This window comes from Thermobia domestica, chromosome 1 (assembly GCF_964235325.1).
Source record: "Thermobia domestica chromosome 1, izTheDome1.hap1.1, whole genome shotgun sequence".
Lineage (NCBI taxonomy): Eukaryota > Metazoa > Arthropoda > Insecta > Zygentoma > Lepismatidae > Thermobia > Thermobia domestica.
The window spans coordinates 146630624-146646559 of NC_137454.1; the positions used below are offsets into that span (position 1 = coordinate 146630624).

At 36.1% G+C, this 15936-nt stretch overlaps 1 protein-coding gene across 5 annotated transcripts in view; it reads right to left on the reverse strand.

Moving 5' to 3' along the window:
• The window catches only part of hfp (Poly(U)-binding-splicing factor hfp), an 84914-nt gene that overhangs the window by 21610 nt on the left and 47368 nt on the right, over window positions 1-15936 (reverse strand). For all 5 annotated transcript variants that reach the window (XM_081764056.1, XM_081764065.1, XM_081764075.1 and 2 more), the window contains 6 exons: window positions 12676-12889; window positions 10396-10523; window positions 7401-7599; window positions 2847-2958; window positions 654-929; window positions 13-131 (listed from right to left, as the gene is read on the reverse strand). In XM_081764056.1, coding sequence (XP_081620182.1) covers window positions 13-131; window positions 654-929; window positions 2847-2958; window positions 7401-7599; window positions 10396-10523; window positions 12676-12889 — 1048 coding nt within the window. The remainder of the gene's footprint in view (window positions 1-12; window positions 132-653; window positions 930-2846; window positions 2959-7400; window positions 7600-10395; window positions 10524-12675; window positions 12890-15936) is intronic.

The following is a 15936-nucleotide window of genomic DNA, read 5'->3' on the forward strand; positions in this document are numbered from 1 at the left end:
TTGTCAACATACCTGCGCTTGTTCCTGAGCTTTCCTAATTGCATCCTGTGGATTTGAAGGCGGCTGTGTTAATGGTTGAGTTACCAACGTAGGCAAAACAACTGGAGGAGGAATAACAACACCTGGAGGACCTGAAAAAACATGATTGTTAAAAATATAAGTTTCCAACTTTTTATGACACAAGTTCTATATTTATTACTGAAAGTTATAAGTATGTCATGTAAAACTTAGTTAGATCTCGTATTAGTATTGATATTAAAGTCTACACGAAATTAAAAACTAATTGGTAGATCACAAACACCTGTACATTTCCAACCTACTTATCTATTTATCAATAATAATCGAGATTATACACAATTAAAAGGACTTCAGTATTTTCTGTATTAGTACTTTTACAAAGCAAATGGCTGCTAGCAGCTTGGTTAGGTAAGTTATAAGTCAGCATTATACATAAATGAATTATATTTTATTTCTACACAAGTTATTTTTTTTCCTTCGTACTTATTTAACATAGAACTAATCTAAATTGCCACATATCAAAAAAATATTTTAAATTAATGAACACATTCTTTTATCTAATTGTTACTTGGTAACAAAAACAAATATTTACGTAAAATCCTAGCTAACCCACGAGTTTAAATATTCTCTTTTACCTGGTATTGCTGGAGGAACGGTTGGTGGTAATGTTGTAGCTCCCAGCTGTGGAATTGCGACGCCTGGAGGTGGTATTACAGCTGCCGGTGCAGTAACTGTTGCTGGCGTTGGGATTGCAGGTGCAATTGTTGGTATTGTAGGTATCGTAGGTATGCTCGGAACAGCTGGTATCGTTGTTATTGCAGGTAATGTTGGAATTGCTGTTGGTATTGCTGGTATCGCTGCTACTGTTGGAACAGTTGGAGTTGATACTGTCGTAGCTAATTTGGTAAGACCTAAAATGAGGGATAACAACTCAATCATCAAGAATAGCTTTTAACTCAATATCATAACATGTTTTATGTTACAACAACTAGGATCAATTATTGCCTTTAAAACACACACGATAAACTACTCAAAATTCCTGTAATATTTTCCAACGAAGTAAAACACTTTGTTTATGTTCGCATTTAGCTTTAGTTCATACAAACTTTTATGATTATACAGAAGCAAAACGGAATACTGAACACTGAAATATTAAACAGAACTACATACGAGGGTCGGAACCTTAAGAGTGGCAACTATTTATTTACAACTGATACAACATAGATACATGTTACAAAGGTTTACAGTCTTTCACTGTATTCACTAGCATTGTGTATAACCCGTTGCCAGCGATGTGGAAGTCGTTGGATAGCTTTAGCGGCAATGTTATGTTGATAGTTCTAATGGACAGGTCTACTGCTTGAAGAATCTCTTGAGTAGTTCTGAAATGAATGTCACGAAGAGGTTCCTTCATCTTAGGAATAAAGTTAAAGTCACAAGGGCTTAAGTTTGGGAGTAGGATGGATGGTACAGCACATCTCATCTGCACTACATGCGCCCGAGTTTTTCCAGCAAAATGATTGGTGGGTTCCGTAAAAAGTGTCATCACTTCTTTCTCAAGGCTGGTCGCAAGTTGTGTTTCAAAAAGGAACAAAATTACTGATGTGGGGAACGGTATTACACAATTCCAGTCGTACACGAGAATCACCATAACTCACATTTTTGGGGTTCTAACGAACTTGGCATTTTCGTGGCGATCCATAATTACGTCATTTGTTTAATTAGTGTTTAAACTGTGGCTCATACGATTTAGCCCATGTTTCATCCAGCGTAATGAAAGCCTCTCCTTCCCGCTCGTACGTTCCAAGTCGGTACGAGCAGCGCCTTATTGTACCCATTTCTGCATTTCCCCAACTCATGCGAAACTCCTCGTGATGCAATTTTTCTCATGCCCAAGCGTTCCTTCAGATTGTGCAAAACAATCGTATGCGCTAATCTGTCTCTTAAGCCAGATCTCGAATAGTACGGCGTTGATCAGTGTCCAGTCACGCGGTAACAGACTTCATGTTTTCTTCATGTACTGATAAGGGGACAAACAGATCCTTGCATGTCTTCCACATTTTGGCATCCATTGTTGAAGGCTCGTACCCACATGGCCACTGTTCTGTAAGACGTTGCAAATTTCCCACAAGCCTCTTGAAGGTCTTGATAATAATCTCGTAAGGCAACTGGCACATTTTTTTTTTTTTGTATCTATTCCGTTGTTCTTGTTTCGAAAACATCGTGGCAATAATAACATTGCCATACACCGTCCGCGTATGCATGTATATATATGTGTGTGTGTAACAGTCAGCCAAATACATAAGTTGTTCTTGTCTACTGTCCTTGCGTGTGACGTCGGAAGAGTCCATTTATGTTGAGGTAGGGAAGGTAGGTAACTAACACGTGGTATGAGGGCTACCACTTGATTCCGTTGCATTGCATCTCTAAAACAGTGTTACCACTATTAATAGTTCCAACTCTCGTATAAGCACGAACAGGGTGTAAGTTTCTCATGCTATCTTGTCTTGTTTTAGCGTTTTGCTCCAGGCAGGGTTTCTTCATTTAGATCAACTGAAAAAACAGCATACTTTTTGTTAAGCCTGAACCGTGTCCAATTTTACTATTACAGAAATAATCTACTGATATCTCGAAAGTAGCAACAATATGTTTTGTTTCTTTCGATCTGTACTTCATTTTCTTCAAGGTAACTATAGATTCTCTTTACATCCAGTACGGTATCTAACTAGCTAAACATTATTATATTTTAATCCATTTTCTACATTTACCAAAGTCCAGGCAATTCTGAAATCAGAAAAAAAAAAATATATTTAATACAATGAACTTACCTAGGGCCATAGCATTGCTTGCCACTGCATCCATTGCTTGTATCTTCGCTGTTGCAGCTGCGGCAGCAACAGCTGCTGCTGTTGGCATCTGACTCTGAGCGGAACTAGGTCCCTGTGGACAGAAATGATCAACAATTGAATGTTTTCACCATCTTTGTTTTCACATATAAACACAATTTTACAGTGGTAAAAATGCATTTAAAACACGCTATATGCATCGTCCGATTCGATGAAATTCGTATCTCAGAATGTGTTCCTGTAGAAGGCATGATGATATTAGTTTTGAAGATTCCAGTATATTTAGCACTACGGAGGGCAAACCGTTCGTTATATCTGTAAAGAGCATGCTGCTAATAGTTTGAAAGTCACAGGACAAGAAGACAAATATAGTTGTATGTGACAATCCGTTGTGTGTGGATCACAGTCAATGTCTGTAATCCCAAGACAATGGCAACGAGCGTTTATTTTTCAATAAAGCGATTTCGAGCGTCCTAGTTTAACGGAGATGCGAGAGGGTGGCAGTCGTTCCAGAGAATTGCAACTCGCGAGGATCTTCACAGATTAGTAGTCGTAAGTATAACGCTTAAATGGACTGGACATAATTTCTACTGAAAGTGAAATAACATAGGGACTGCAGAAATTACTAACACTGCAGTTAAAGGGTTTTCAAAACTAGAAACAAATTGACGTTTGGAGAAGCACGTGGTACGCTGTTGCCACTTCATGCGCATCGTGTTTCATCAGCTGGAACTGTTCTGAGAGTCTTAACAAAAAAGAAAAAATCTAAATATTGGTTTGTTTGGAATGGATGAAAGGATATGTTTACCGTCCCAGTTTGTGCATGTTAGGAAGGAGGGGATGCTTTTCTTTCAAAATCACTTCCGCTTACAAAGAAACGAAAGACGCTTCTTTCATTCTGAAAACACGTGTTTACTATTTAGCGGCAACATTGGAATGTTGAGGTCTATTGCCAAGGAAACCCTCCACCCACTGTTGCTAAAATGGAGTTTATGATTCGACCCTTGCTGAGTGACTGCAATAACTATGTGACATAGATTCCCTTCTTCAAAACAAATCTGCACGTGGTTTTGAGTTGTCAATTTGTTTGTAGTTTTGAAAGCACTTTAATTTTAGAAACAGGGGAAGAGTTCCTTTAAGTTAAGTTAAGAAGTTAAGACTTCTTGGATCAAAACAACATCAGAGGATTACAATGATAACTACAGTCATTATGGTAACCATCTGATCAATTTCTCAAGTTGTATTAAGTACTAGCTTAAATTTTATGCAATTTAACTGTTTTCCTTTCAATGAAAATTGCAGAGTTAGAACTTTATAGCTACTACTATAAAGCTTGCACTTTTCTCTAGTTAAGTACACACACAAAGTACTATACTGTATTGTACAGCCTGCGTATTGAGGTCCATTTTTATATTATTACTACCTTCCCCTTGTTTAAGATATTTAATGGGATAACACTATCATCTAAATGAAAAAGTCAAAGATGGCACAAAGTAATTCGTACAGGGTAGGTATGAATTTTCATCTACATCGAACTCGTAAGTCGATAGAATGGCCCTGAACCTGTATAACATGTCTGTTATGTCTCAAAGGTGCCATGATGGAACCACTACCACCTACCATCACCTTCTCGTGTACCAACTTGTACCTGATCTGTTACTTCTTATTAGGTGTGCTTAAATGAATTTTCATTACTGGATTTATTTAAATTATGAAAGAACATCACTAGGAACACCATACAAACATAACTGTTTCCAACAATGAGACAGAAGAAATGGAATTTTCTTAGCCTAAGAAAGTTAATACAGGGAATAAATAGCCCACTCTGGGTCAATCCATCTGAAGTGGTCCAAAGATGGGGAAAATGGTTGCTCGACCATCTCCGAAAATTACAGAAATTGGAGTGTGATGAACCTTGTGTATGAGGTCAATAACATCATTCATATTGTCGTATCTACAAGTGTTCCTGAATGGCGGCCATCTTTGTTGTCGGTGGAGTGCCATTTTTTGCATTTGCAAGCGTTTACGAAGACTACAGTTGCTCAGTACGAACGTATCAAACAAACACCAAATAAAAACGAAAGTTTAGAGGAAAGACGGAGATACACGAAGAACATACACTCTTGCTTCTAAATAAATATACAGGGTTGCAAACCAATACATGAAATCACTAGAAAAAGTACAGAAAATCACACTTTTAAAGTGACTGTAATTTGGAATAGCATAAAGTGGGGGTTCATAAGTTTTATGCTGAATACGATTGCATGTAAAGTCAGCAGAAATATCCACAGCTATGATGCTATTGGCACCATAGATTTACGAGTGTCCGGAAGTTGAAGTTTGTGATTTTTATGCCATTTATGTGGCGTAACATCTCAGGGGGGCAAAGTGCTAAAAATTGCTGCTTAGGCCACAAGGTAATTCTGTATGTGAATAAACTATTGAAAAAAAAAATCATGACTGATATTACATGGAGAAGAATGTATGGACATAGTGAAAACGCGAAGAAAGCAGGTGTGATGATGGTCGTAGCCCGGAAAAATTTAAATGTTTTGATATGTTTCATGCTAGATCTCAAACACTACGCATGATTCAACAATCAGGCTTGCTTTTGTTTGTGTTCAGTGTCCCAAAGCTTGCAAGTGGCGTTTGTTTCATCTTTCTAGCTCCACGATCATTGCCAAGTCTATATGGTGAGGAGGTTAGCTCCCCTTTGCACCCACGACACCCATCGTCGAACACGACCGCGGTATTAAGGCACTTAATGTATCAGCAAAGCATTAATGAAATCCAATTCCAGTTACGGAAGTTAGTATGTTCATAAGGTTGCGGTGCACCTATCTATCCAATCCTGCTGAAAATGGCGTATTTGTGAAAAATATTTAAAATCATTGTTGTTTCCCTTCTCTTCTATAGCATTATAACAATAGCTTTTAGTAGCTATAATTACAACAAGTTCTCGCAATTACACGATTTAAGCAGTGTTGCAAACTTCTGCAATGTTTTTATCATATCTCCGGAACGGTTTGAAATATCGAAGTGCTGTAAACATTCAGTTTACACATCCATTATAAACCACCCAAGTAACTAGATATGATACTTATCTCAGCATTTTTTCGAAATAAATGCTTTCTAAAAAATGTAAAACTTTCAAGCCCTGATAACTTCGTTTTTACGTATTCATTCGAAACAAGTCATACAATGATCATGGTATCCAACACTGAAGTTCTTTCGATGTGCATTATCCTGTGGATTTCCATTATGCCGTGTTTGCGTTAGAGGCTTCCGAACTTTAGATGTTTGTATATTATAACATCCTTAGTTTGCAACACTGAATAATAAAAGTGGTATTTTAAGTTTAAGTTTGACACGCTGATTTGAAATACGTAATAATCTGACGTAATGCCATTTGAAAAATATAGCTTTATATTGGGTTGGCAACACTGTTTGTTGAGTGTTTTTGTTTAATACATACAAACATGTACCCCTTCTTATAGTTGCTTCGTGCAGAAGTTTCGCTTTTCTCTCTCATTTGGTTTGTCTGTTATAGCGGATGGTCAAGATAAATTGTCCACTTTGTAGATATGGCAATGATCATGGAGCTAGAAAGATTAAACAAACGCCAGTCGCAAACTATTGCACAACTGAACACAAACAAAAACGGGATTGATTGCTGCATCATATGTAGTTTTTAAAATCTAGCATGAAACTTATCAAAACATTTAAATTTTTCTGGGCTACGACCATCGTCATGCTCGTGCTTTCTTCGCGTTTTCACTATGTCCTTACATTCTTCTCCATGTAATATCAGTCATGATTTTTTTGCAACAGTTTATCCACATACAGAATTACCTTGTGGCCTAAGCAGCAATTTTTTAGCACTTTGCCCTCTTGAGATATTACGCCCCAAACATGACATCAAAATCACAAGCTTTCGGACACTCATAAATCTATGATGCCAATAGTATCATAGCTGTGGATATTTCCGCAAACTCTTTACATGCAATAGTATTCAGCGTAAAACTTATGGACCTCCCACTTTATGCTACTCCAAATTACAGCCCCCTTAAAAGTGGTTTTCTGTACTTTTTCTAGTAATTTCATGTATGAGGTTGCAACCTTGCATATTTATTTAGAAGCAAGAGTATATATTCTTCGTGTACCTTAGTCTTTCCCCTCTAAACTTTCGTTTTTGTTTGGAGTTCGTCTGATACATACGTCCTGAGCTACTGTAGTTTTCGTAAACGCTTGCAAATGCAAAAAATGGCACTCCGCCGACAACAAAGATGGCCGGCATTCAGGAACACTTGTACATACGACAACGTGAATGTTCTTGTTGACCTTCCCATACACAAGGTTCGTCATACTCAATTTTTTATAATTTTCGGAGATGGTCGAGCAACCACCTCTGGATCACTTCATATGGACTGACCCCTGTTCTATATAGGTTTTAAATTATGTCGAGTAAAATAAAGAAGTACTACATGGAAGACAAAGCAATTTATCACATAAATTAGTTACGATACTTGAACTCACCTGCAAAGCATTAGGAGGAGTGATCGCTTTTCCAACTCGCAGATACTGTCCTCCTAAATCGAACAAGTTCATTGATGAAATTGCCTCCTGTGCAGCTTGAGCAGTTTCATATTCGATGAAACCATAGCCTTTATGTTTGCTTGGAGTGCTACCTGGTGTTAATTTGCACGTTTTAATCGGACCAAAAGCTTCGAAAACGCTGTAATATATCAAGAAAAAACGTAAAAATGCATATAGTCCAAATTATTTTGAAGAAAATAAACAATTATAGAACTATAAATGTCCAGCATTACGTAGTATTAAGTCAAATACAACATCTGTAATGTTTTCTTAAGTTAAAATAAGCATATTTATGCAGTAGCATATAACTGAATTATAAAACAATGATTTACTTGAAATGCATACTTCTTTATGATCTGCCGTGATATTCTGTTTTCTTATGTTTCTGAGAAATCTTCACATAATTTTCTCAGAATACTACTGATTACTACTTTTTACATCCTTTTATTATAATTTACAAAACAAAGTATACTTCGCTTCTGGAACATATAGAATACAAAAGTGAAAAATACAAATCGAACCCATTCTTAATTCTTGTATGACGTACCTCTTTTTACTGTTCATAATCCAGTACATTATTATGAGATCAATTACCTAATTATATTACTTGAACACCATTAATTACAATTAATTCTGCTTAAAAGTCTTGAGAGTTTTTAATATTTCAAATGAACTGGTAAACTTAATTGCTTTTACTTAAATCATTATATTATTACAGTGAAACCTCTGAATAACGGACACCAATGGGACAAGAATTTTTGTCCGTTACTGAGAGGTTACGGAAATTTAATTTCTCACAACGCAGTAATAAACAGTAAATACATTATGTATCAGTGTAAAATTCAATATGAAAATACTCTAATCAGTACGTATTTCAATAACTGGGAGGGATGAAGGAGAAATTTATTTATGTTAAATGTTAATTAGGGATAATTAATTAGGGTAAGCGTTTTTCATTTATTTCAAATTCTCAGAACCTTCTCAAAAGATGTGTTAGGAAGGAACCCACTGACAGGCTGAACTCTTGTTTAGCGAAAAATGCATGCTTTTTCTACAAAGGTAAAAAATCTCATTAGCAAGTGTCCTCTGAGAATCTTCAATACGGTTGCGGAAGAAACGTGTATGTGTATGTGTGTTTATGTACTGGCGCTGCATCTTCATCAGCGGAATGGATGAAAAGGCAAGTTATTAGGAGTGCATATGTTTATTGAACCCATCCCTAATCACAAAGAATATCCTCGTAGAGAAAGTGAAAAAGGAAGCCAGGAAAACTCTAACCCAGACTTGTTCCAGTATCATAAGTAAAAGAAAACCGTTGATTTTCCAAAAAAGTAAGAGAGGAAACATTGCTCGTTGAAAATGTTATTGTAAAACAAACAATGTTTGTTTTGTTATTTATGAAATTGTCGGGAAAGATGCAACCCCAGAGGAAAAAGGACTAAACTTGATAGGGAAAGGAAGATCTTTCGGATAAAATTCTTGGCCATACGACTGACCCTGCATGAGTATTATTGTTTATTAAAGGTTTTCTAAGATTTCTACCAGAAAACAGTTCGTTGCGGGCAGAAAAAAGAATTCAAAGTTCAGCTTGAAGTTTTTCTATTTGATGGTTCATCAGGTCCAGACTCATGATAGATATACTTGTGGGAAAAATACTTTACTGTCTACTGTAATATATCGCAGAACCGAGAATAATTCCTGTCCGTTATGAAGAGGTTGTTGAAACTTTTAGGGCAAGAAAGGACTGTCGTCCGCGTCCGTATCTGAGTGTCCGTAAAAGGGAGGGTTTTGTTACGTAAGAGAGCATATATTTTTGCCGGGACAAAAAATTCTGTCCGTATTATAGAGGTGTCCGTTAAGGGAGGTTTCACTGTATTAGTACTAGCCCAATGCTTACATGTTTCCCATACTTAGTTCGATTTCTGATTATTTGCTGTTGACCCAGCACCATGATAAAATTGGGGAGCTGAGTAACAAGTCAGTAAGGGAAGAAAGCCACAACTAGATGGCGTTGGAAGTCGCAAAACAGCAATACATGAAGATTTTCCGAGAATGCGGCCACAACGTATAATTTTAGCTAAGTCCCTAAAATCTTACCTGTATACATTTGAAACTATATACCTCGTACTTTTACTTCAAAATATTTCCTGGCAGTACCTATAGTACGTAGGTCCAAAAATAAAAGTTCTTTAGCAATACTGCGAATTACAATGAAGTCTACTAACGCGTTAAGAGCCTTCACTGCAGCGAAATTTAACTACCGCCAATTTTAGAGTTTTCCTGTAATATCTTCAAAACAAACAAAAATATTCGAAAAGCAGAAACGTAATGAACTAGACAATACGATTTTGCATGTGATACCGTTATCGCAACTCAATCTATCTGCTTTCCATTTGCAATTGTAGACAGATTTAGCATTTTTTTGCGGGTTTTGTAAATAGCGGCCTACCAAAAGCAGATAGGTGAATTGTGGTAAAGGTATCACATGCAAAATTGTATTGTCCAGTTCACTACGTTTGTTTTTCAAATATTTTTGTTTCTTTTGAAGATATTACAGGAAAACTCTAAAATTGGCGGTAGTTAAATTTCGCTGTAGTGAAGATCCTTAAGCAGTACAATTGCAGCATTTCCTTGATCCGATTTTTACGAATGACCATTGCTGCTGAGTACGAGCAAGGAAATGTACCACGGATGGACAGCAGAAATCTTTACCATTCTCAAAACCTAAACAGTATGGATTGTCACATTACAGAACGTATATACAAAATTAAAAAAAAAAGAATGCTGGCGAAACTATGCTAACTCGAAAAGATACGAGTTCCTCATGATTTCTTGTTTGATGTGTTATGAATGACTGAAATCGTTGTTTTCTTTTCAGGTAATTTAACCAGAATCTCCAAAACGTATAACTATATGATCCGAATAGTCTACATACCTTTTGATATCTTCTTCCGTTAAATCAGGATGGATTGAGGCTACATATATCCTATTGTACTGCTTTGCTTCTTCAGTGATTTCATCAATTACGGACTGTGCTTGAGGCATATTGCTTGGTCTACCAACCTACAAGACAAATTTTTGTTCTTTACTACATTTTAAACTGTAATGATGCAGAGCAAAGAGTTTCCGTGTACCTCATAAAGTATGAAAACAAATATTTCAACTCACCAAAAATTTAATTGTGTGTTTTGCAACATATTTATAATAACTGTATAAACTGTATCTTCTTTCACATATGTAGAGTCTACTTTCAAGAACGCATAATGGTAACAATTATGACTATTTGCCCTTTCTCTAGTCAACTCCTCAATTACCCTATTTTCCGTGTGTCCTTCAACAAAGACATTTGTTTAATTAGTAACTATTAAATTCAACGGGAAGTCCAACGTAATGTTTACAAGTGGAATTTACACCCAATCAGTGACATTTATGACGAGCCGGACAAGTCGCTTGCACAGCAATTAAGTCGTCATATCTACTGAATCTTTGATTCGAACTGAGAAGCATTTATATCATTCCCGACTATGATGTGATCACTTCAGAATCACAATGGATCAATAAATCTGATATTCATAATCAGAGAAACAAACTGTTACCCCTGTAGACTAAAACACAACAGATTAACAAATAAATTAAGAACGAAATGACAGAAAAAGATTGTGAAAAAACTAAGAAACCTCGAAAAATTCCTCGGATAAGATGATGTTCATCATGAACGCACATGGCCTAAACCAGCGTTTCCCAACCGGTGTGCCGCGAGTGGGCCGCTAGTGTGCCGCGAGTGGGCCGCTAGTGTGCCGCGAGGAAATCGAAACAAATTATTAATTCTATAGGAACCAAATTGCAAGACATAGGGGAAAATATATATTTATATTTCACATTACTATGAATCTTTACCATAAATCTACAATTTTAAGTTTCATACTGTGTTACTTTCCTGTACATTTTTAATGTTGAAAAACTTATTTATAATTGTCATGACCATTATTGCTTCTTTATTGTTGCAGACTATTTCGTAACTTGAAATTTTAACATATCATTCAATAAATTCATCAAAGCAAACATGCATACAAATTACCTACATTTGTGTTTTAAAAGTATAGGAGATTTGTTTATTTGTTCATTATTTAGTGATCTTCCCTTTTAGTTAAAGGTTAGATACAGTTTTTGAAAGAGAAAGTGGATTTTTAAAAACCCAAGTCCTATATTTCATTGTAATTGTTTTCTATTTTAAAATTAGAATGAAAAATAAGCATAATGTTTTACCACGGGGGAAAATCAGTGATTGAGCTTTATTCTCTGTAAGAAGGAGATCAGTAATCACATTAAAATACCACGGTATTTTGTATTTACAAATAATAATAGTAATTATATATATATATATATATATATATATATAGAGAGAGAGAGAGAGAGAGAGAGAGAGAGAGATGGGTGTGCCGCTAGAATTCAAGTTACACCTGTAGTGTGCCGCAAGTTGAAAAAGGTTGGGAAACGCTGGCCTAAACCATGATCGAAAAGCTCGCTACTAGATCAGACTGTACCAGATCAATCCAGTTACAATTATTGTTACTCACTTCTCCAAGATCTGTTTTATTTCTCTCAGTCTATGCAACGGAATTCTTTCCTAATGACATCATTACAACCCTATACAGCGTATGAGAATTTCCAATATGGGCAATATATCCTCCTCATCGTAAGATATCTCGATGTTAATATCCATATGAAATGTATATTGTACAATTGTTCATAGATGCTACACTAACTAGAGGATGCATACTGGTAATTTTCTACAGAGATTTTTATGTATTTAAATTCATCTTTATTACGGAATTTTACTGAAAATTTTACTTGCTTTCCTCTGAAGAATTCTAATAGAAGGCAAGAATTTACACACATGTCACCAATTTAGTAGTCGTTGAAAAAAATCACGGATCACAAAGTTTGAATTAATTTCTAATTCACTGGATGCATGACAAAATACTATTTCAGTTACATATTATGCAGTTCCATATTACATAACTTTTTCAATTTACAAACCAAACATTTTCCTATAGACATTTTCTAAAATCCTCATTCTTTGTTGGAGTTAGCTATGATCTCATCTTCCTGAATATTTTCAGTATTACATACACAACACCCACCTGACAGAAAATTATTCACGATTAAATTAACAAAAGGAAAAAAATATAAAAATTATTACTTGGTACTATACCTTTATATTTCTTCCACCTATGGTGACACCGTTCATTTGTTCTAAAGCTAGCTGTGCCGCTTCTGGAATATCGTACTCCACAAACGCAAATCCTTTGTGTTTTTGTGTTACTGGGTCCCACGACATATTAATAGATTTAATGGGTCCAAAGGGAAGAAATGCTTGGCGAATAGTATCTTCCTTTAGTTCAAAACTTATGCTCCCAACATACACTCTGAAAATATACAAAATAACTAGCAAAATGCCGAAGCATATCCTTAACGAACAGAAAATAAATGAAATAAAGAGAAAATGAAACAATTTAACGAAAGTTAACTTTTCATGTAATCTGTAACAATTAGGACGAAAAAAAAAATCACCTGAACGTTACTGGAGTTTGTTCTTACTATCTGCTACACCTAGTCAAAGTATTAAACCCTTGCCATCTGAGATTCGAGAATGATACCATATAGCTAGCAATTAAAATATAGGGTTATAAAATACAATTTAAATTTGATTTAAAATTCAATGTAACTAAACTAACACATGCTTCTAAAACAGATCATTTTACGCTTATAGTATCAAATTTGATCTTACGTAAGTACCACGTGTGCAACAGCAGAACGGTCGTTGGAGGTAATTACAAAGTACTGTGTGTTGACTCTCAGAGAATACAGCGTAATGTACCTGTGTGGTTATATAGCTTTTAGGATGGCTACATTTGTACGCATTCCGACACTGGTTATAGTTATAGACAAGTAAATATACCGTGTATGACAAAAGGTTTGTATCAAAAGGAAGAATGAAACGCAACAAAACGGGTACCTCTGCTGTTAATGGGACCTCCAATAATGGGCAGCGTACACATCGGAGGCCCAAGAGTTCCTTTGACATACAAAAAGTGCGTTTCTTGCTGCGAAGAGAACTCATCTACTGATACAGAAATAACAAAGACAGTAAAAAAGTTTCCCCGAAACAATAAATCACGTAACTGCCCACGACTTACAACTGGTACAGACGAATGTGGGCCAGAGTTCATATGCTGCGCCTTTCATATATCGTGGAGAGATATATGAAATTCGAAAGTTGTACAAACACCTTGCAGGTAACCACTGGAAGTTTCTAGTAACTGTGGACGAAGAATAGATTTTCTTCTAGTTTCTTTTCCTCTCATCGTCAATTTAGTGCTTCTGCAAAGCGGCATTTGTACGTAACGAATCATAGCTTAGCTTATGGATATTTCCTCACGGCAACCAGACGCTCCTAAATAGTACACAAGTCTGAGTGCTACAGAAGTTTGTTCTTTTAAGCTATCCGCTACACATTCCTTATTGATTCAAATGCTCTTTCTACATTTGAATTTCTATGACGGAAGAAAAATCATTGTATTCTCAAGTATCAAATTTTTTAAGCCAAAATTCATTCAAATGCCGACAAATTATAGAACACAGTCATAATTATTTTAAATTTGAATTGGAACGGAACTTTTTGAATTGTCTCACAACTCTGTCGTACTGTTATATACTTTCAATTACTTTCAACTAGTTCTGCTAGAAGAAACTTTATGCGGTTCAGTCCTACATCAAATCCTGCAAGAAATATTAGGGTTCAAACACAAAAGGAAGCTAGTCAATTGTTTACGAGCAAATTTCCGCACACTTTCTGGAATTTCAGTGAAAATACTGAAGGTCCATATCCGTTATTGGTTTATATTTCTTAGACGAGTACTTCTAGCACTATATATATATATATATATATATATATACTTAGCCTTTGGCTAGCTAGGGGCTCCGCCCCCAAACCCCCGAGTATGCTCGGCCTACGGCCTCGCATTTCTTATCTATCGGCTTTTGTATTAACCGTGAATTTGGTGAACTTGCTCTTCATACTTCCTAAATTTGCCTTCCCCCCCTTCGCCCTTACACACACACTCTTTGCTTGGCCTACGGCCCCGCACCTCTTGAACTCATAATTCTATTTCTTCTTTTCCTATTTCAACTATCTAAAAGATAATATTTTGTATCCCAAGAAAACGTCCATTTAAATAGCATGGGAATTTCTTCATCCCCCCTTAGACCCCTAAAAAATTAAAAATATTCGCTTTTGGCAATTTTCTTGTTCTGTATGGTTGCGAAACATGGTCGCTTACTCTGAGGGAAGAACATAGACTGAAAGTATTTGAGAACAGGATCCTGAGAAGAATATTCGGACCCAAGAGGAACGAGAATGGGGAATGGCGGAAGCTTCATAACGAGGAACTACATAGTTTATACGGATTGCCCAACATTGTTAGAGTCGTCAAGTCTAGGAGGCTTAGGTGGGCAGGTCATGTAGCTAGAATGGAAGAAAGTAGAAACGCTTTCAAAGTCTTGACTGGTAGACCCATAGGAAAACGACCATTAGGAAGACCTAGGCGAAGATGGGAGGATAATATTAAGATGGATCTCGCAGAGATAGGAATACAAAGTAGAAACTGGATGCAATTAGCTAAGGATAGAAGTCAGTGGAGAGCTTTTGTGAACGCGGCACTGAACCTCCGGGTTCCATAGGCCATAGAGTTAGTTAGTTAGTTAGTTAGTTTGGCAATTTTCCTGTTGGTTAGTCCTGGAAGGTTATAATCATGAATTTCATGATTCTAATCCTGCCGGAAGTGCCTAACATTTTGGGGTGTAGAAGACGTCCCATATAAATAACATGGGGAAGGTTTTTCGGTTCTCCATAAAACCACTCTATGGTTGGAAATTTTTAGTGATGATTCACTCAGGTAACGCTAACGAAAACGTACAAGCATGCCGAATTTCAAGTTTTTATTCCAATTTTAAGTACCTAAAACATGAGATTACAGGTTCAGGTAAAAGCTCATTTAAATAACATGGGAAATTCTTCATCCCCCTCTTTAGACCCTCTACCAATTAAAAATATTCACTTTTGGCAATTTTTCTGTGGGTTTGTCCCTAAAACCTACAATCATATCAAATTAAATCATTGTGGCCCTACAGGAAGTGCTCAATAATTTGTCAGCTCATGTAGTTTTATATATAGTTAGGATATATATACATACTATCCATACAATCATTTCAAGACAAGTAATTCTTACGATTAAAATTTAATATCTGAGATGTGATGATTGTTGACGTGATTGCTAACAGTTAACAGTCTTTAATCGCTTTCTACAATATATACAAGAAGCAATTTCGTTCGAATCTTATTTCAGTGAAGAAAACAATGGTTTCTGATTGAACGCTGTTATGTCAAGATTTACAATGCCGCAGGTTATTAACT